Below are 21216 nucleotides of genomic sequence, written 5' to 3'. Positions count from 1 at the left end.
CAGTTACCCACAACCCAGGTTATGAAGCAACAGGGAAAGGAAAACAGGGAGGGTAGCAAGGATGGAGGCATGGTTGTCAGAGGGAAGCCAAAGATATTCTACTGTAAGTACTGTAAGTACTGTAAGTACTTACAACCCAGGTACTGTACTGGTACTGTAAGTACTTACAGTAGAATATCTTTGACTTCCCTCTGACAACCATGCCTCCATCCTTGCTACCCTCCCTGCTTTCCTTTCCCTGTTGCTTCATAACCTGGGTTGTGAGTAACTGAATCCACTTTCCCTTCTTCCCTTTCTTTCCCCTCTCTCCTCCCTGAAGAAGGAACATTTGTTCCAAAAGCTTGGAACGTAAATTTTCGGTTCTGTTTTTTGTGTATCTATCGGCTGTACTGAGCTGAGGTAAGTACTGGCCAGCCCCTCTATCTCTTTGTTAGTATTTGTAACAATATTATGCAAGGGATAGTTGCTACTCACCATATAACAGAGACGCTGAGCCGTACATAGGCTCAACAAAAAGACTGCCACAAAGTGAGCTTTTGGTCAACAAAGTGTTTGTCAAAAACAGACAACATACACTCACACATTCATGCAAACACAACTCTCACATGACCACAGTCTCTAGCTGCAGATGCCAAACTGGCTGTCTGTGACTCAGCACCTTTGCTATATGATGAGTAGCAACAATCACTTTCATAATATTTTTATTAGATAAAGCATATTGTGTCTAACTATTGGGTGACATTTAGCTTATAAAATCGACGTCCAGCAAAAGAACTGTGGAACGGAAAATCATTTTTGAGCCAGTTTCAAGTTTCTCCATGGTAGTAGGATGGTACTTGAAACAAAAGTTATATTTTTAATAATTAATTGCAACAAGTGATGGACTGCAATATTTCAGGTATCTCAGTCAGAGAATTGTCAGCACTAAGTTATGTTTAAGCCTCAGAATCACAAAAGACCAAAATTTGAAGTGTACCACTATTGAAATAAAGCCTTCATACTAAAATCTATTAACAATGATGAAATCAAAGTCCAGTTTTTGAGAAGAGAGAACTGTAAAATCACGGAGGGTTACTATTAACAATCCTTATGATTTTTACAAGTGCTTCAAGGAGAACCTGAAAGGGATTACAACCCTCTACTTATCATCTGAAGAAATTAATTCAGCAATGGCTATGTTGGATAATCGTTGGAAAGGCTTACAGCCTATTCCAGGATTGCACAAACTCCATTGCATTATAGCAGTTAAAGAGGGAGTTAGAAGGGTTTCTGCTACATCTGCCCAAGAGATTACAACAGTGATATCACTTCATAACCATGAAAATTCACACAATTCAATTTGTAGTGCTGATAGTGAAGAATCCTTGAAATTTAGGATAGGAGACTTTGTACTGTCAGAGTTGACTGTCACTGGAAAGTCCTGTTTGAAGAAGAAATACTTTGTAGAAGTTCTCCAAGTTGATGAACAAGCTGAGCAGGTCTTGCTGAAGTATATGCAGCCCAGTGGGAAATGCTGGATTTGGCCCACAGAAGAAGACATATCTTGGGAAAATATTTCTGTAATCTCCCAGAAAGTAAATCCACCCAAGCTGTTGAATAACAGGGGACAATTTGTTTTTCAGTAGTATTGAAATAGGCCTAGTTCTCTCTTGTTTAAGTTTTTATCATTTTAACATAATAATTAAAATATTTTCTTGCAGTTTTGTTTTAAATTTCACTCAATAATTTTGATGTATCTATGTGTCACACCAACCTGAAGGAAAAAAATATGTTGTCTTTTGGAAGTGTCTGTGAATAAGTTATCATATCTTGCATTTTATTACTCCTTTCTTCACTGTGTAAAATAGTATCAATCATTTTGATTCAGAAGTAGAAGTCGAAATAACTAAAGAACACGGCTACGTGCAAATGAAGGATAAAGTTTTGTCACACCTGCAACACTTCTTCAAGACTTTTTTAGCAGGTTGAGTGTAAAATTAAGAGCTAAAATTTTTACAGGAACTTAATAACATGCTATTCTATTCACCAAATTAAAGTTAGCCTTACTCTGACACCTGAAGTACAAATAAATATAACTTTATGTGTGAAAAATGTGACACTCGCAACAGTGGAAAGACCCTGTAGTATTTTACAAGTTCCTAGACAATTATCCAAACCAGTTGAAACCAAGCAAACACATCTTGCCCCTAAGATAATTTTTTTGGTCACTTTTTTGGCATTGGATGTTCATTAGTATTATGCATATATACATTTAACACTAAATTGTTTTGCATTACATGATTAATACACTGTAATCCAGTTATTACTATTTTGTTCATGTGTACATAGCTTATTTTCTCTGGGTCAAATCTCCTTTACCATGGGTCAAACCTCCCATACTCCAGGAGCTTTGACCCATATGTCAGCCACTAGACTAAACTGATCTAAAGTTATTTCTGTACATTGGGAACATTTTTATAAATCAAGTAGGTACTGGACATATTCAGGAATTTGAATTCAGTATTAGACAGCAATCAACTTAAAACAAATATACTTACAAGATGCATTTTAGAAAGTTTGTCGAACTTCCCTTAAGTCCCACATTGTTTTTATTATACACTGATGATGTAAATGCAGAATTAACTTCCAAGCACACTACACTATTTGCTAATGACATAATATAATGTTGTCACTAATGATCACACTGTTGTGTACTTAACCTAAATAAAATGAATGATAAGATAAAAATAAGAGCACCTATGCCTCCAGTAAGTGAACTGTTCAATAAGAACAATATTGTCATATATGTATAAAGAAATTGTGTCAATTTCTGCCTCTCATCACAAAAGTTATTTTAAACAAGCAAGAGCTATCAAATGCAAGCACTATAAAAAGTTAAGTATATACCATAGCTAAGATAAAATTTTGAGTAGAATACACACGTAAACTACGTCTCTTGTAAGCTGTCAGCTGCAAGTTCTATTGTAAGGGTCCTCATCAAATCAGCCAGTAACTTTGCTTCACTTCTACCATGTAATTCTTACTTTCACTCAATATTAGAATATGAAATTATATATGGACAAATGCATCCTATAGTACAAGCATTTCCAGAATAAAAAAAAAGGACCTTCATTGTAGCATGTAATTTGAGATGAGATGATAGCCCTTCAGGAAATTTCACATTATTACTCTACAGATTGTATTTTTTTTAAATTGTGATTTATTCATTTCACAATGTATATTTACTATCCATATGATTGGAGTACAGAAAACACATTAAATCTAAAACATAGCTTCACTATTATGGAACTACACCTAATGAGAGGCAACAATATCTCAATAATAGTGTAAAATACTTATTTTCACACAATAAAAACTAATGAAAAACTTAATTTTGTCCAGTTTATCATTTATCAGTTCCTTCTCTCTCCTGCATGCAAAAGATCTAGCTTCATGTTTGGAATGTTTTGTTCTTGCTACTTGATGTGGATTTTCATCCCCATACATTGAATGGTTTGCACATTTAATTTTAAAGAATGAGTAGAGAGCATAAAATTATCTTCATTTGTTTGTTATGCAAATAGTTCAAACAGTTCTTAAATAATTCAGATTTGCTGTATACAAACATGATTATTTCATGATGCATAAAGTTGCTGGTTCAAAACAGAAATTGATAGCAGTGAGATTTCTGGGGAAATTTTAGGTATATATTGAAAGGTGGTGTATTTATCACAGCAGACAAGAAACTCCAGTCCACTGAGACAGAAACTGCTGCTGCATGTCAGACTGTTTGGACAAGACTCAGTATCAGGAGTGGAGATAAAACGATAATTGGATCCTTCTATACACGTCAGACTCAACTTCTGATGTAACTGAAAACATTAGAGAAAACCTCAGTTCACTTATATGTAAGTTCCCCAGTCATATTGTAATCACTGGTGGAGACTAACCATCTAACAATTAGTTGGGAAAATTACAGTTTTGTTAGTGCATAATAAGACATCATATGAAATTTTGCTAAATGCCTTCTTTGAACACTACCTAGAACAGATAGTTAGAAACCCCACTCATGATGAAAATATGTTGGATCTAATGCCAACATATAGACATGATCTCTTTGACAATGTTCACATCAAAATTGGTATCAGTGGCCAAGATGCAGTTGTGGCAACAATGATTACCATAGTACAAAGGACAATTAAAACAAGCAGAAAAATACATATGTTCAGTAAACTAGATAAAAAATCACTGGTATCACATCTCAATGAGGAACTTAAACATTCAGCACAGAGCAGGTAGCATGAAGAGGAACTATAGCTCAAGTTTAAAAGAGGAGTCAACCAAGCACTGGATAGATATGTACCAAATAGAACAGTTTATAATGGGAAGGAACCTCCATGCTACACAGTCACTGTAAAGAAACTTCTAAAGGAACAGAGATTACTGCATAATAGGTACAAACGAAAGTGTAGGACTAGAGATAGAGAGATGATGAATGAAATGAGTTTGGCTGTCAAGAGGGTAATGCATGATGCCTTCCATGTCTACCATAGCAGAATTTGGACGAATGTTCTTTCACAGAACCCAAAGAAATTGGACCACGCCACACCAAGAGTGACATCTGGAAGAAGGGAATATAAACACCACTCCTGCTAGCCTCGGCCACTCAGATCAGCATAGGCTTGTGGGTCTTCGTTATCAGTGACATGTGTCAATTTGCCTGAACATTTCACATATCAAGGACTGTAAGTTATATTGCCTGTCGCACCTCATTTGCGACTACTACTTGTAAATCTCCAAAGTTAAGTATTTTCAATTGTTTTATAGAAATATAACTACTAATGTTATTTGTTTGAATTTTTGTATAGCATTCTGAGAATGCTGCAGCCCATAGGCACCCTATTAGCAATGAGTGGGCAAGACCCCACAATGTTTGTTGTGTTTCACCAAAAACCAATACTGTCCTTTCTCATATACACATGGCATAGCCTTGTCATCCAAAATGTGTAAGACCGATGACCTCGCTGTCTGGTCTCCTTCCCCGAAACCAACCGACCGACCAACCAAAATGTGTAAGTTCACTATGTTTGCTGACAGTACTAATATTGTGGTAAACAACAGACATTCCACCAATTTAGAGGCTCATTCTAACAAATTACTCCTTGAATTCCTAACATGATTCAAAGTAAACTCACTTTCTATTAAGTCTGAGCAAAACTAATAATATCCATTTCAACTCCAATTACAAAATCACGCAAGATATTCTTATTGTACATGACAGTCAGCAAATACAAAGGGTACAGTGCACCAAATTCTGAGGCCTTCACGCAGACAGCAGGGCCACTTGAAAAACATCATGTCCTTTGGACCTTAAAAAGGTTGTCCTCGGCTATCTTTGCCATTAGGACAGTCTCTCATATTGGAGATATTAGTGTCATGAAGTCCACTTACTTTGGATACTTCCACTCAGTTATGTGCTATGAAACTATCTTCTGGAGCAATTCACACATATCAAAGAAAATTTTCATTCTACAGGAAAAGATCATCTGAATTACATACAGAGTTTCCCTGAGAACATCCTGCCATAAACCTTATATGAAACTAGGGACACTTACCACCACTTCCCTTCCCAATACATTTATTCCATAATGAGCTTTGTAGTTAACAATCCTGTGCATTATGAAATCAATTAAATTTGCTACAATCACAACACAAGAAGATAGGCTGACTTCCTTTGAGATTTCAAAAATCTAACTCAGTTACAGAAAGTTATACAGTATTCCAGTATTAAAATTATTAATTGCCAAATAGCACAAAAGATATGTGAATTAACAGTGCATTACTTAAAAATAAAATAACACTGTTCCTACTTGATACAGCTTTTTATTCATTGCATGAACTTTTAACATAGGCATAATAGACTTCTTATGTTTAGATTTTTATAGTTTGTTATGTATTGTTACAGATACAGTAACTTCTGTTTTTTTTTTCTAGTTCTATGTTTTTATTTTTCCCACAACTATTTCTGTGAATTAACTGTACTTATTTGACATTCTAGCATCTCACACAAATTAATGGATCTACAAAATATGCCCATTAAAATAAATAACAGAAGATATAATATATTCATGCACCATTATCAGCAGCAGTGGTTGCTTCACAACTTATTAGCCAGATACTCACCAAGTTTATTCTAGCCTAAATTCTTATCTAGATTTAATCCCAGCAAGGAATATCAGTGATGTAGGAAAAGACAGATTGGTACTTACTGTAAAAAAGGTACATCAAGTTGCAGACAGGCACAATTGAAAGACACTCACATATAGCTTTCGGTCATAGCTTTCTTCAGTAAAAGAGGTGCGCACACGCACAAGCGCACGCACACACACACACACAAAAAGCAAGTACAGCTCATGCTCACACGACCACCAACTCCAGTACCTCGGGCCAGAATGTAACATCACGTGGGACACAAGGAAGGGAAAGGGAAGGGATAGTACTGTATGGGTGAAGTGAGAGATGATCACTGTCTGGTGGAGTGTGTATTGGCAAGACTGCCAACAGGCATAGTTTCAGGAGGTGGTGGGGCACAGAGGTGGGGAAAGAAGGACCAAAAAAGGAAAGGAATGGGGAAAGATGGGCAGATGTGTTGGCAGAGGGCTACAAATAAACAGAGTCGGAGATGAGAATGGGGAGAAGGTGACAGGACAGATGGGGTGGAAACTGTTGGGTCGAGGGTGTGGGGACAGTATGTTACAGTAGGTTGAGGCCTTGATAATTATGGAAGTGGAGAATGTATTGTAAGGATAATTCCCATCTGCACAGTCCAGAAAAGCTGGTGGTGGAGGGAAGGATCCAGATGGCTCTGGTAGTAAAGCAGCCATTGAAATCAAGTGTGTTATGTTCAGCTGTATGCTGTCCCACATGGTGGTCTACTTTCCTCTTCACCACAGTTTGGTGGTGGACAACTGGTTGCAATGATTGCAGCAAACTTGTAAATGACGTGGCTGCTTTCACAGGTGGCCCAGCCCCTGACAGGACAGGAACAGGAAGTACTGGGTGGGTGGATTGGGCAGGTTTTGCACCTGGGTCTTCCACAGGGATATGATCCTTGTGGCAGGGAGTTGCAATTGGGAGTGGCATAATGATGGACTAGGATGTTGTGGTGGTTGGGTGGGTGACAGAACCCAACTTTAAGTGGGGTGGGAAGTTTCTCAGGGAGGTCGTCTCTCATTTCAGGGCACAACAATAGGTAATCAAAGCCCTGGTGAAGGATTCGATTCAGTTGTTCCAGTCTGGGGTGGTACTGGGTGATGAAGGGGCATCCCTTCGTGGCTGGTTCTTGGGGGGTGGTGGGAGGATTGGGGATGTGAGGAAAACATAGCATGGGAGACCTGTTTGTGGACTAGGTCTGGGGATAGTGGTTATCTGTGAAGGCTTTGGTGAGACCATCAGCAAACTGAGCAAGGGGGTTTTTTCACTGTAGATACATTGTCCCAGGTAGCCAGGCTGTTTGGGGGGGGGGGGGGGGGGTGACAGCTGTCAAAATGAAGGTGTACTGTTGGTGGTTTGTGAGTTTAATGTGGACAGAAGTGCAGATCGAGCCATCAGAGAGGAGGAGGTCAACATCTGGGAAGGTGGCACGCTGGGATGAAGAGGACTATGTGAAGTGGGTGGGAGAGAGGGTCTTGGGGTTGTGAAAGAATGAAGATAGGATGTGTGTGCCCTGACTCCAGATGATGAAGATATCATCAATGAACCTGAACTAGAGTATGGGTTTGGTATTCTGGGAGACTAGGAAGGCTTGTCTAGATAGCCCATAAAAAGGTTGGAATAGGAGGGTGCCACATGGATGCCCACGGCTGTGCTGTGCTATTGTTTATATACCTTCCTTTCAAATGAGAATTAGGTGTAGATTAGGATAAAATTAGTTAGGTGTATGAGGAATGACACAGTGTGTTTGGAGTCTGAAGGACATTGAGAAAGGTAGTGTTCAATAGCAGTAAGATGATGGGCATGAGTGATGTTGGTGTATAGGGAGGTGGCATCAACAATGACAAGTAGGGACCCAGGAGGCAAAGGGGTAGCAATGGTGGAGAGTCAGTGAAGGAAGTGGTGTGGAAGGCTAGATTACGGGTAATTGTTTGGAGGTGTTGGTCATTGAGGACCGAAATTCTTTCAGTGGGGACACAATAACCAGACACAATGCAATGTCCAGTACTGTTGGGTTTGTGGATTTTGGTGAGCGGTGGGTGTACAGGGTGTCTTAGGGGTGAGGAGGAAAATGGATTCAGGGAAGATATTCTGGGAAGAGTCTAAGGCTTTAAGCAGGGATTGGAGTTTGGCAGAGTTTATAGGTGAGGTGTCAGATAACTGGCGGAGGCCTTCTGACAGTTAATCACTGCAATTCATAACAACAGTGGCGGAATATTTGTCTGTAGGTAGGATGATTAGGTCAGGATTTGTTTTGAATTTGTGTATGGTTGTTATTTCTTCTACTGAAAGGTTGCTGTTCTGACGAAGGGACCTGGGGAAGGATGGTGAGGCTGAGTTGGTGGTAAGGAAGTCCTGGAAGGTGACCAGCAGGTGGTTAGGTGGGAGGGGGAGGATTGTGGTTGGATGGTGGTATGAACTGGAAGAGGCAGGGTTCAATGTTTAATTAGGGTGGTTGGGGTGGAGGAATTGGTGGCAAAGAAGTTTTTCCATTGCAAGGATCGGGCAGAGAGTAGGTATTTGACAATACCAGAAATATGTTTAAGTTGCTATATCTTTTGCTGAAAGCTAAATATTAAGCAACCTCAGAGCGTTAACATAAAGTGGACATTTTCCTCATTAAGAAATGAAGAACCACACTAATCTATGCATAATAGAAGGCAGAGCAACAGGCCGCCAATAGTTCATTCTGAATGAATGTTGGTTTGGACACCACAGTGCTTTACTAGGCAAACTATAAGCACCTTCTCCACAAAAATATTTACAAACACCATTACATAAATATTACTAACACCAAAAGCAGTTTAACGTATTGCTGCTACTGTCTGTCCAATAAGGAAAGACAGATATAAGTCCACCTGTTCCCTATGGTGTTTCGTGCATGACATGGAAACTGAATGCAACAGGGTATCCTAAAAATTCAAGGAGTCTGTCTGAGGTTCCTTCTAAAAGACAGCCAGATTACTGTACTCGTGGTCTTTAAGTACAGTTCTGTTTTAGAATTACCACATCCACAACCACATCACATTTTCTAGAGAGGCTCAAGTCCTCCTCTTCCATTTTCTTCCTCTATAACATATTTCACCATGTCACTTTTTCCATTGGTACGAACACTTCTTTCACAAATGTCAGTAGGGTAACACACATCTCTGTCATCCCTCATCTGAGCTACCATCCAAATCTGAAATATAACTCACCAATAGTCACTATACTTATTCCTTTACATGTATTTTCCTCTCTGCTTCATATTCCAAAGACAGTATACAACAGTCAGATGGAATTATTAAAATTATTATAACTTTTGTCCTAGCACTTTGGAAGTGACCAAGACCTCATCTACCAGAGACTTGCTAATCATATCTGTAATACCCACAACAAACCTGACACTGGTAACACTGGGAAGTAGCATCTCCTTTAACTGCCTTCAGTTAATGAATGACCAATAAGACTTGCGTTGCTCCCAAGTTCTGCTAAAATGTCTATCAATTCCTTGCGTGTTCACCATTGTCACAAGCTTGTAACAAACAAACTTTCTTCCATTCGCTCTTCCCGCACATTAGTGTTTCAGTCAAATGCCATTGCTCCTGTAACCAATGACTAATTCTGTACACCTATGAGGATCATGTCCCCTCTCAGAAGCCAGTTGCTTCCCTTACGACTACCCTTTTATACAGTTATTTTTATCTCATATTCTACTTTTGGTTTTTATTTTCATCTTCCAGTTTGGATATTGAGTATTCATTTCTAGCACAACTGAAATCCCTTCAGTGCAGTGAATTATTACCACCATTATCTCCTTTACATCTGTTCCAACCTCCTACATTTTCAGATTTTTTTTTCTTTTGTTTTCTTCCAGTTTTTGTAACATGTCCAGTTGAAAAAGGAAATCTAAGAGCTTATCAGCTTGAAAACATTGTCCAAATAATTGTTCTCACCGTTTTGGAATAATCATGAGATAACAACCTCATTTAAACATCCACACTTTAAAAGGCCGTCAAATATTGCAATTTGTTATGATCATACCATAAGAATCTCTTACAAACACCCCACTGAAGACCACATGACACTAAAGTTAACAATTAAAGGCACAATTTCTTTTGCATTCCATATGACCAGTATTTGACTTTAAATGACAGTTCAAACTGATAAGTTTTGAACGCTTCAACTTTTATCAAATCCAACTGGGCTGCTTCCCCTTACTGTGGGCTACTACAAATCTACTCCTCCTTTCCTTCTTCTCCTATTCTGTATTTCACAATTCTGCCTACGTTTCCTTAAAACCTTCTAAAATTAGTACTGGATGAGGTTCTCCTTCTGGTTTTAAAATAGGAAGCATTAGTGCTTATATGCTAGAATCTGATTGTTTTCTAAAGTGATTGTCCCATACCAGCTAGTTTTCGGAGGGATGTCCAACACCATTTCTTCTACTTTTATGTTTATGACCTTAACTATAGCATGGTTTAATGTTCTCCCCTTCAGCCCATATGTAATTACACTCAATCTGGTAATATACTGATTAACATGGGTTACTTGTCTACTTTCATCCATATCTAGCCTACCTTTAACTCATCACCTTGTCCTCTTCTCAAACTTTCTGCATGATAATTTGCAGTCATGTTTCTCTTCCAGCTAACACTGCTGTATTGTCATCTACTTGTAATAATAATAATAATAATAATAATAATAATAATAATAATAATAATAATGGAGGCCCGGGAAAAGAATCCCCCCGTGGAGGCCCGGGAAAAGAATAGGCCTCCGGTATGTTCTGCCAGTCGTAAAAGGCGACGAAAAGAACAAACCACTAATAGGGCTAACCCCCCTTTTAGTGTGATTACTTGGTTCAGGACAGAACTAAAGAAGCCTCGGACAAGCGCCGTCATGGTCGGGGACGACGCTTGAACCCTATGCCCGCCCACAATGGTAACGACACTGCTAGCCAACTGGAAAATGATTTAAATCCAAATAGTGGTGTTTTGCAGGATATGCTTCCTGCAACCACCCTAGAAGGAAAACAAAGACAGAGGATGAGATGGTCAGATGAAGTTAATCGACACCTCATGTTCTGTTATTACCAAGCAACAAACCTAGGAACCAACACAACTGGATACAGATCACAAGTACACACAACATTTATTACCAGATACCCAGAATTAAAATTTTTAACAGAACAACGACTAGCTGATCAGATCCGTGTAATAATCAAAAATAACAGGATACCCCAGTCAGAATTAGAAAACATCAAACAACAAGTACAACAAATACTAGAACAAAATAATGTGCAATCAGAAGAAGAAGAAAATACAGTAATGGACTCAAACATCCCAGAGCAAACAAACAAAGAACAACACACATCAATTAAACAATTAGAGGAAAACGACATCTTAAGACAGCCACCAGAACAAGCACAAATAGAACACGAAGTGACACACATGTTAGATATAGAAGAGAAATTTCAGCTGACATATATAGAATACAAAGACACAAATACAGACATTAGACCATTCTTGCATAGACCACCAAATAACCCACAAGTCGAAACAACAATAACAACTATCAACACAATCATACACAACAAAATAAATGAAAATACAACAATGGAAGAGTTACAACTACTGGTTTATGTAGGAGCACTCACTACACTAAATATACACACTAGGCAGAGATCAGAACCAACCAACACACAGAAGAAACCCACAAAACCAGCATGGCAACACAGGCTACAGATCAGAATAGAAAAACTGAGAAAAGACATCGGACAGCTAACACAATTTATAAGAAATGAAATATCAGACAAAAAACGAAAAAGGTTAGGTAAAATCTCACAACAAGAAGCAATGGAGCAATTAGATGAAAAGAAGCAGAAGTTACAAGCATTGGCCAAACGACTTAGAAGATACAAAAAAAGTGAAAATAGAAGGAAACAAAACCAAACATTCAACACAAACCAAAAGAAATTTTACCAGACAATAGATAACACACACATTAAAATAGACAATCCACCAAACATAAGAGACATGGAACACTTCTGGAGCAACATATGGTCAAACCCGGTACAACATAACAGGCATGCACGGTGGATACAAGCAGAAACAGACTCATACAAGATGATACCACAAATGCCTGAAGTGATAATTTTGCAACATGAAGTCACCCGAGCAATTAATTCTACGCACAATTGGAAAGCCCCTGGAAATGATAAAATAGCAAATTTCTGGCTAAAGAAGTTCACCTCAACACATTCACATCTAACTAAATTATTTAACAGTTACATTGCAGACCCATACACATTCCCTGATACACTTACACATGGAATAACCTATCTGAAACCTAAAGATCAAGCAGACACAGCAAACCCAGCTAAATATCGCCCCATAACATGCCTACCAACAATCTACAAAATATTAACTTCAGTCATTACACAGAAATTAATGACACATACAACACAGAACAAAATTATAAATGAAGAACAAAAAGGCTGTTGCAAAGGAGCACGAGGATGTAAAGAGCAACTGATAATAGATGCAGAGGTGACATATCAAGCTAAAACTAAACAAAGGTCACTACACTACGCATACATTGATTACCAAAAAGCTTTTGATAGTGTACCCCACTCATGGTTACTACAGATATTGGAAATATACAAAGTAGATCCTAAATTGATGCAGTTCCTAAACATAGTTATGAAAAACTGGAAAACCACACTTAATATCCAAACAAACTCTAATAATATCACATCACAGCCAATACAGATTAAGCGTGGAATATACCAAGGAGACTCATTAAGTCCTTTCTGGTTCTGCCTTGCTCTGAACCCACTATCCAACATGCTAAACAATACAAATTATGGATACAATATTACTGGAACATACCCACACAAAATCACACATTTGCTATACATGGATGATCTAAAACTACTGGCAGCAACCAATCAACAACTCAACCAATTACTAAAGATAACAGAAGGATTCAGCAATGATATAAGTATGGCTTTTGGAACAGACAAATGTAAGAAAAATAGCATAGTCAAGGGAAAACACACTAAACAAGAAGATTACATATTGGATAACAGCGACTGCATAGAAGCGATGGAAAAAACGGATGCCTATAAATATCTAGGATACAGGCAAAAAATAGGAATAGATAATACAAATATTAAAGAAGAACTAAAAGAAAAATATAGACAAAGACTAACAAAAATACTGAAAACAGAACTGACAGCAAGAAACAAGACAAAAGCTATAAATACTTATGCCATACCAATATTGACCTACTCATTTGGAGTAGTGAAATGGAGTAACACAGACCTAGAAGCACTCAATACACTTACACGATCACAATGCCACAAATATAGAATACATCACTTACATTCAGCAACAGAAAGATTCACATTAAGCAGAAAGGAAGGAGGAAGGGGATTTATCGACATAAAAAACCTACATTATGGACAGGTAGACAATTTAAGAAAATTCTTTCTAGAACGAGCAGAAACTAGCAAAATACACAAGGCAATCACTCATATAAATACATCGGCTACACCACTGCAATTTCATAACCACTTCTACAACCCTTTAGATCACATAACATCAACAGATACGAAGAAAGCAAATTGGAAAAAGAAAACACTTCATGGCAAGCACCCATATCATCTAACACAGCCACACATCGATCAAGACGCATCCAACACATGGCTAAGAAAAGGCAATATATACAGTGAGACAGAAGGATTCATGATTGCAATACAGGATCAAACAATAAACACCAGGTATTTCAGCAAGCATATTATTAAAGATCCCAATACCACAACAGATAAATGCAGACTTTGTAAACAACAAATAGAAACAGTAGATCACATCACAAGCGGATGTACAATACTAGCAAATACAGAATACCCCAGAAGACATGACAATGTCGCAAAAATAATACATCAACAGCTTGCCTTACAACATAAACTTATAAAACAACACGTTCCTACATACAAGTATGCACCACAAAATGTACTGGAGAATGATGAATACAAATTATACTGGAACAGAACCATTATAACAGATAAAACAACGCCACATAACAAACCTGACATCATACTCACCAATAAAAAGAAGAAATTAACACAACTAATCGAAATATCCATACCCAATACAACAAATATACTAAAGAAAACAGGAGAAAAAATTGAAAAATACATCCAACTGGCTGAGGAAGTCAAAGACATGTGGCATCAGGATAAAGTTGACATCATACCAATTATACTATCAACTACAGGAGTCATACCACACAATATCCACCAATACATCAATGCAATACAGCTACATCCAAACATATATATACAATTACAGAAATCCGTAATTATTGATACATGTTCAATTACCCGAAAGTTCCTAAATGCAATATAACATATACCGTACAGCAAAAAGGAAGTGACGCTTGATAAAGGTCCGCGTCACTCCATTCCTCACCAGACTTAACGTCTGAGAAAGTAAAGATAATAATAATAATGTCTTATTCAGCATCAAATGATTCACTGCATAAGTAAAAAACAGCAAAGATTACAATTCTTGATAGACAACACAATAATACATTCTTCTGAAAACATCATTGTTACAATACAATAAGATTATACATAAATGTTTTATTGTTATTTACATTTTTTTAAACTCTTCTTACTCTGCATGTAACTATGATATTCTTCTAATGGGCAGAAAGGGTTTTATAAAAGAAAAGTCGGGTGCAATTCTTCCTTGAGAATGGTTACTTTTGGCAACTATGTGTTCCATACTTCTAAATGGGCCTCCAAACTCACACACTCAGAGAAACTCATTCTGATTTTTATTTCTAATTTATCCATATGTCCAGTTAACTGAATTTGATCTATACAGGGTGATTTTTTCCAGTGTGTACAAACTCTATGGATTTATCAATGAGAGGATACGGAACAAAAAATGTCTAATGAACTTCTGTCTGGAAATGCATTGTTTCCATACTAGAGATCATGTATTCAATCATACTTTGTTACAGAGACTGCAGTCTAATCCACACTACCCCATGCAGCCACAGTTACAGTATGCATTGTTTCCTCCTAGAGGGTGGTACTGTTCCTCATGCATCATGCACTAGGGCCCTCTCCTGCCATAGTAATTGGTAATGTTGTGTCTAATTAACTTCTCTTGTTGACTCACCTTGCAGTGGATATATAAAGTGTTGTACACAGCCCACTTTGCTGTTTTTATGTACAAAACTGTTGTCATTGATCAACTCCTTACATACTTCAACAAACTGCTCTACAGTCAGAGCAACTTTACATTGTCCTCTCAAGTGATGGGATGGACGACATAAGGCAAGTTCAAATGAACACTTTTTTCCACTGTATTCAAATTAAACAGTACAGTCTTTGCCATTGGGGTGAAGTGTTGATGCTGAAGTGTAAATTTGTTGATACCAGTCATATACCAATCGAGTGAAGTTGTATCTTCTCCTCCATATGGTGATAATAGAATAGTGAGACACTTCTCCTTGGGACACACTGAGCGCTCTCAGACTACACTAGATACACTTGGTTGCTTGCTCTTTAATCTGTGCAAAACTGAACAAAGATGCTACATGCCTCTTGATAGTGAACCAGTGTGCCATCAGCCCAGTTGTGTTAACATCCACTTGATGCAAGATGTCGATGACCATTGGTTTTCACAGTCTATCTTACCCAAAGTGAGTAAGATACTATTTAACAGTGATCCCATCTTTTGTAGATGCTTCCTATCACCAATATGGCCCCTCTCTCTAAAGTGTTTCCAACCTGCAGAAACCACAGGAAAAATCTTCATTTGTACATTGCTAAATTCCCAGAACATTATTTCTGGGTCTAAAAGTTAACTTTAGTTGCAATATACTCTTTATTTAACTTCTTCAAATGTCCACCTCTCTTCTGTGTTCAGTGGTCCTGATCTCCTTCATGGCAGTACATTTTAATGACTGTTATGCACTTTCTGATCTTGTTGTTCAATGTTTCTATTCCTTTACACCGATACATGTCCTTTGATAACAATGCCCAAATTCCTTTAATAGAATTCCAAGTTCAGTAATATGTATATTTTTCTACTTCCTCCTTCTTCCTTAAAACTTTTTGCTGTCCTTACATTCCAGAATAAAACATGTTATAGCTTACTTGAAGAGCAAAAATTTTCAGGGAAACTTCTCACTTTGAAGAATAGCTTCCTACTCTTCCTTCATTTTCAAGTAATTTACTATGATTGTTGAGTTCTGTATCTTCTTGATTAACAATCACTTTGTTCAGGATGTATTATGCAGTTATACAGATGTCCACAGTGTTTATTTCCACCTTTTCTAATACACACTTCTTCCATTTTTCACTGCATCTTTCTTATTACTCTTCTTTCTCAGTAGGTGTTTCAAATTTGGTGACCGCATATGTAGGCAGATCTTAGATTTTCAGTAGAATGTGAATCTTCTTTTTCTTCTTCTTTTGCTTGTGCCTTGCTCCCGTGTTTCACAGGGTCGGCATGGTTAGGTTCAAACTTGACAAGGTTGTTGTGAAGGGGTGGCCGGATGCCCTTCCTGCCACCGTCCCATACTCCCTGCGACGGAATTAGTGTACCCCATTGGTCTGGGTCTAGTGTAATCCATGGAATAGTGCAAATATGGGCAGATGTCTGCGAGTCATGTAACAGAGGCGGGATGTGGGACCAGCCCAGCATTCACCTAGTGGGATGTGGAAAACCGCCTAAAAACCACATCCAGGCTGGCTGGCACACCAGCCTTCGTGGTGGTAATCTGCTGGGTGGATTCAATCTGGGGCCGGCGGGCTTACCCAAGTCCAGCAAGCAGCGCATTAGCGCTCTCAGCTGACCTGGCAGGTTCAGTGACATGTGAATCGATATTTAATATTGACACTAAATATCATGATGTTCTATAAGACTTGTCCTTGTAGTTCATGACATGCTTTTATAAATCCTTCCACAGATATTATATGGTTTTGTGTACAGTAAAGCCCACATTATTCAGGAGATATTTTCTTTTAAATTGAATCAGTAGACAGCACTTTGTGTATCCAGACAATGTTTATTTATGCGGAAGGAATAACATAATTCTCTTTATGTGCTTCAGACAGTCATTGATGTAATTCACATTTCAAGAAGTCTCCAGCAAAAGTGTCTCAATAACATGCATGTAGAGTTCTTTCAAATACAGTAATAAATATAACATTGCATTAAGTTTTTCAACATTAAAATCAGTAACTGTTGTCTGATGCCAGGTTTACCTAATTACAGAGATGACTCAAAAGCACTTTCAGAATATGCAAACAAAATTTTCTAACCAAAATTTTGTACCATTTCTAAGTATCATTATACCATAGTGGAAACAAATTGTACACAAATTTTCACTCCACTATAGATAGGAACAGAGAACAATTGATCATAGTGCTTTTTATAACAAATATCCATTCAACTATAGACAAAAACAAACAAAATTAGATTACAGGAAACTGCAGTCCATAAAGCTACAGGCAGTAAAAAATGATAGTAGATTACAGTGGAAGCTGCAAAGAGAGGGCGAGAGTGAACACACACACACACACACACACACACACACACACACACACACACCACTCTAAATTTCTGCTGCACATAAACACATTTTATTCTCCACAGAAGAGTTATAATCACCATTGGCAATGAGAGCTGCATTAGCATGGTCCTGTGCAAGTCTGTCAGAGGCAGTATCCAGTGCCACAAGTCCTGCTGCTGCTAACACACCCACTTGCCGCATTCCCCCTCCAAGGGCTTTCCGTAGGTACCTTGCCCTGAAACACAAAATATGTTTCTCAGAATACAGTTTTTAATGACAGACTAAAGCATTACTTAAACAGTTCTCAGTATTGTATCCAGTTTGAAACTGAAAGGATTTTACCAATATTAATAATCACATCAGGAAACAGGTAAGTCAACATTTGAAAATAATTAACTATTTTTAGTTTTATTTGGTTGAGCTCAGGAACTACAGGAGGGTTTTTGATACAGCTGTTACTGATTGACTGATTCATGAGGGAACTTTGTGTATACCACTAGATATTACAAACAAGTCATGTGACCATGTCCATGTGAAGTTGAAACAAATAACCTTTCCATTACCCATAAGAGAAATTTGTCGAACTTCAGAGCAAATGCTTACAGAACTGCTAACTGTAAGTGATTGCTACTGGAATATCTGTGATATGGTTTTTTGGCAAAAAACCTAAAACCTACAGAAATTTATAATGAACTGTGCAAAGAGAACGGAAACAACATAATGAGTGAATGTTCCATCCGGAAATGGTGCATTCAGTTTGAAAATGGCCAAACCAACAATCATGATGAAGAGAAGAGTGGATGCCCGAGCATTGTGACTGACGATCTTGTTGCTAAAGTTGGTGAAACAATTCGTGAAACCGTCGCTTCACAATAAAGGAGCTTTCGCTTTCTTTTCCACAAGTTTCATGGATTTTGTTGTTTGAAATTGTCACTCAAAAGCTAGGCTATCACAAATTTTATGGACAATGGGTGTGTGACTCACTGGCTGAAGTCTCAGGCAGCAAAATTTTATGACGAAGGTATTTCAGATCTTGTCCACTGTTATGGTAAGTGCCTCAATGTGTTTGGTGACAATGTGGAAAAGTAGTATGTCAGTCGTTCTTTCAGATGTATATAATCAAATGTTATTTCTTGTGCTTAGTTTTTTTTTATGCCAAAACATTCCCTACTTTTTGAATAGCCCTCGTAACAGCAAGTGTACGAGGTATATATGTTAAGCGTTTACTGGACATTGGTAGTGATTTGAATGACATTTCACACACATTTTTTTTAGTATATTAAGAACATAGAGGTTATAGTGATGATGCATGTGTCTGGAATAAAAATTATTGGTGCTACTGTTAAGCTATCAAAGAGTGTGACACAAGAGGTACTATTAACTATGGAATTGGCAGGACAGCTGTTGGAGTGCAATTTCATGGTGATTCAAAATTTCAGCATTGAGGCAATATTTGGGACTAATTTCTTGTGCAAATAGCAAATAGGGGGTTCAACATTCTGTGTTGGATTCATTATGTGGAGATAATGCTTCGCCCATCTGTTTGTCTCATTTTTCATGTTTCCCGAGACAGTCAAACTCTTCACCTATCCTATCTGTAGTTTTTAAGTGAATCAGAAAATTCTATCTTCGACTTTCATATGATTTTGTACAGCAGGATGATTTAGTAGAGAAAAATTTTAGACAAGGTTTCTCAAGTATTATTTATATACCTTATGTTGTGTTAGTTATAAGTAAGGGAGTAAAAGGATGGAAGAAAGTAAAGTGGTACCATGGTTAAAGAATTACTGTCAAACAAAGAGATAAGGTAAACAGAAAATGAAAGTTGTCAGCATGTGTGGAGGAGAAGGTAAAGATTATTTGAAAACTATAACTAACATCTGAAGTAATGAACTCATTAGTGCAGCAGCAGAGGCAATATACAGAAAGAACCATCTTCAATATTAGGTCTTAATATGAATTCTGGTATAATAGAAGTGTTTGTGTTCAGTGCAGTCAGTAGATGGAAATAACTATCTACCTGTGTAATGGCACAGCCTTTTCTAACATTAAGGAATTCCAACTATAAACATAGTTGCCTGGAGTAATGTGTGTGGAAAGAATAAGCAAGGTTTGTATGTATATCGCCCTTCAGGCTACAATCTTAAGCAGTTTGATGGAATACAGTGAAATAATAGTTTTCCTAAGTGATAATTTTGTCTGATCGGTAATGAGAGTTACGTTTGCCTTAGCATAAGGATCTGTTACTGTGAAGTGTTTTTCAGTAGAATCAGTTTTGCATTAGATAAGCAGGGCAGATGTTTATTTATTAGTTAATGAGGTAATAATGAAATAGCTTAATGGTTAGGGAGCCTGTCTCTGCAGTAGCGACAGAATGTCCCCCACTAACTAACAAGGTAAGAAAGGTAAGTAAAATAATGGAGCTGACAGACATGATTAATGAAAAAGATAACTGTACACAAACAAATGTGGTGTAACTAAATTGACGATCTAATTTTGAACTAGGCAACATTGGGTACTGTGTACATTGTGCAATTCGCAACACTGCACCTGGGAATGAGAGTATAACAGAAAGAGCAATATTTTGGTGAGGGAGAATTCATATAATGCTGCATCATTGGATCTACGTTATCTGAAAACTTCTGTTTGTGTCCTGAGAAATTATGAGCTTGGAGTGGTAATATTGGAATGAAGAAAAGTAATTTTGCTAAGTAACTGATAACTGAAGTGCTAGACTGATGTGAATATTCTGACAGGTCAACTACTTGGTAGCATTTTGTGAGGATTTAATTTTCTGGTTGAATGAGAGTAGTGCTCAGAGTTGAGTAGAGGAGTGGGGCAATGATTTGGTACAACTTCCATCCCCTTAATTCTGATTTGAGTAGTAATTAAGTTATGTGGTGGTGACCCTATGCTTTTTTAATAACATAATGATTAGTAAATCTATGCTACAGCACATCTTGAGTTATTGCTATTTTGAAAATGGGAAAGAAACAAAAGTCTTTCAAGTTTGACCAGTTTCAGACACAGTTATGACTTAGAATAATGTTTTGTAGTGTAATGTGCACTTGATTTTAAATTTTTACTAGTCACCACCTTCTATACTAATGTCAATTTTAGTGCTAATTATTGTGATGTTATGAGGACTGTGCAATGTACCTATTTATGAAGTAATGACTATCATTTCTAGTGTGAAACATTTTTTCTTAGACTAAGTTAGAGGTAAAAGTAAGTGTACTAAAGTAAGGTATTTTGTCAAATTTTTTCGTGTACTGTGGCAGAGGAGAATCACCTCCAAGGTAACTGATAGCAGTGCATTTCCTTACTAACTGCCACTTGGACCTGTTGAAGGTGTGGACAACTTGGTGAGAAAACATGTAGAAGCTTAAAAATCTGAAAGTACTTGTGAGAAATACTAAATATTTAGCAAGTGAAATTTTCTGC

General features: G+C 37.5%; 1 protein-coding gene across 8 annotated transcripts in view; it reads right to left on the bottom strand.

The window, feature by feature from the left end:
* The window catches only part of LOC126236374 (uncharacterized), a 234452-nt gene that overhangs the window by 19790 nt on the left and 193446 nt on the right, over positions 1-21216 (bottom strand). For all 8 annotated transcript variants that reach the window (XM_049945627.1, XM_049945630.1, XM_049945629.1 and 5 more), the window contains one exon: positions 17871-18007. In XM_049945627.1, the coding sequence (XP_049801584.1) occupies positions 17871-18007 (137 nt within the window). The remainder of the gene's footprint in view (positions 1-17870; positions 18008-21216) is intronic.

The sequence above is a fragment of the Schistocerca nitens genome, chromosome 2 (genome assembly GCF_023898315.1).
Source record: "Schistocerca nitens isolate TAMUIC-IGC-003100 chromosome 2, iqSchNite1.1, whole genome shotgun sequence".
Taxonomy (NCBI): domain Eukaryota; kingdom Metazoa; phylum Arthropoda; class Insecta; order Orthoptera; family Acrididae; genus Schistocerca; species Schistocerca nitens.
The sequence above is the reverse complement of the archived record's forward strand: the minus strand, read 5'-3'. Positions and strand labels throughout refer to the sequence as shown.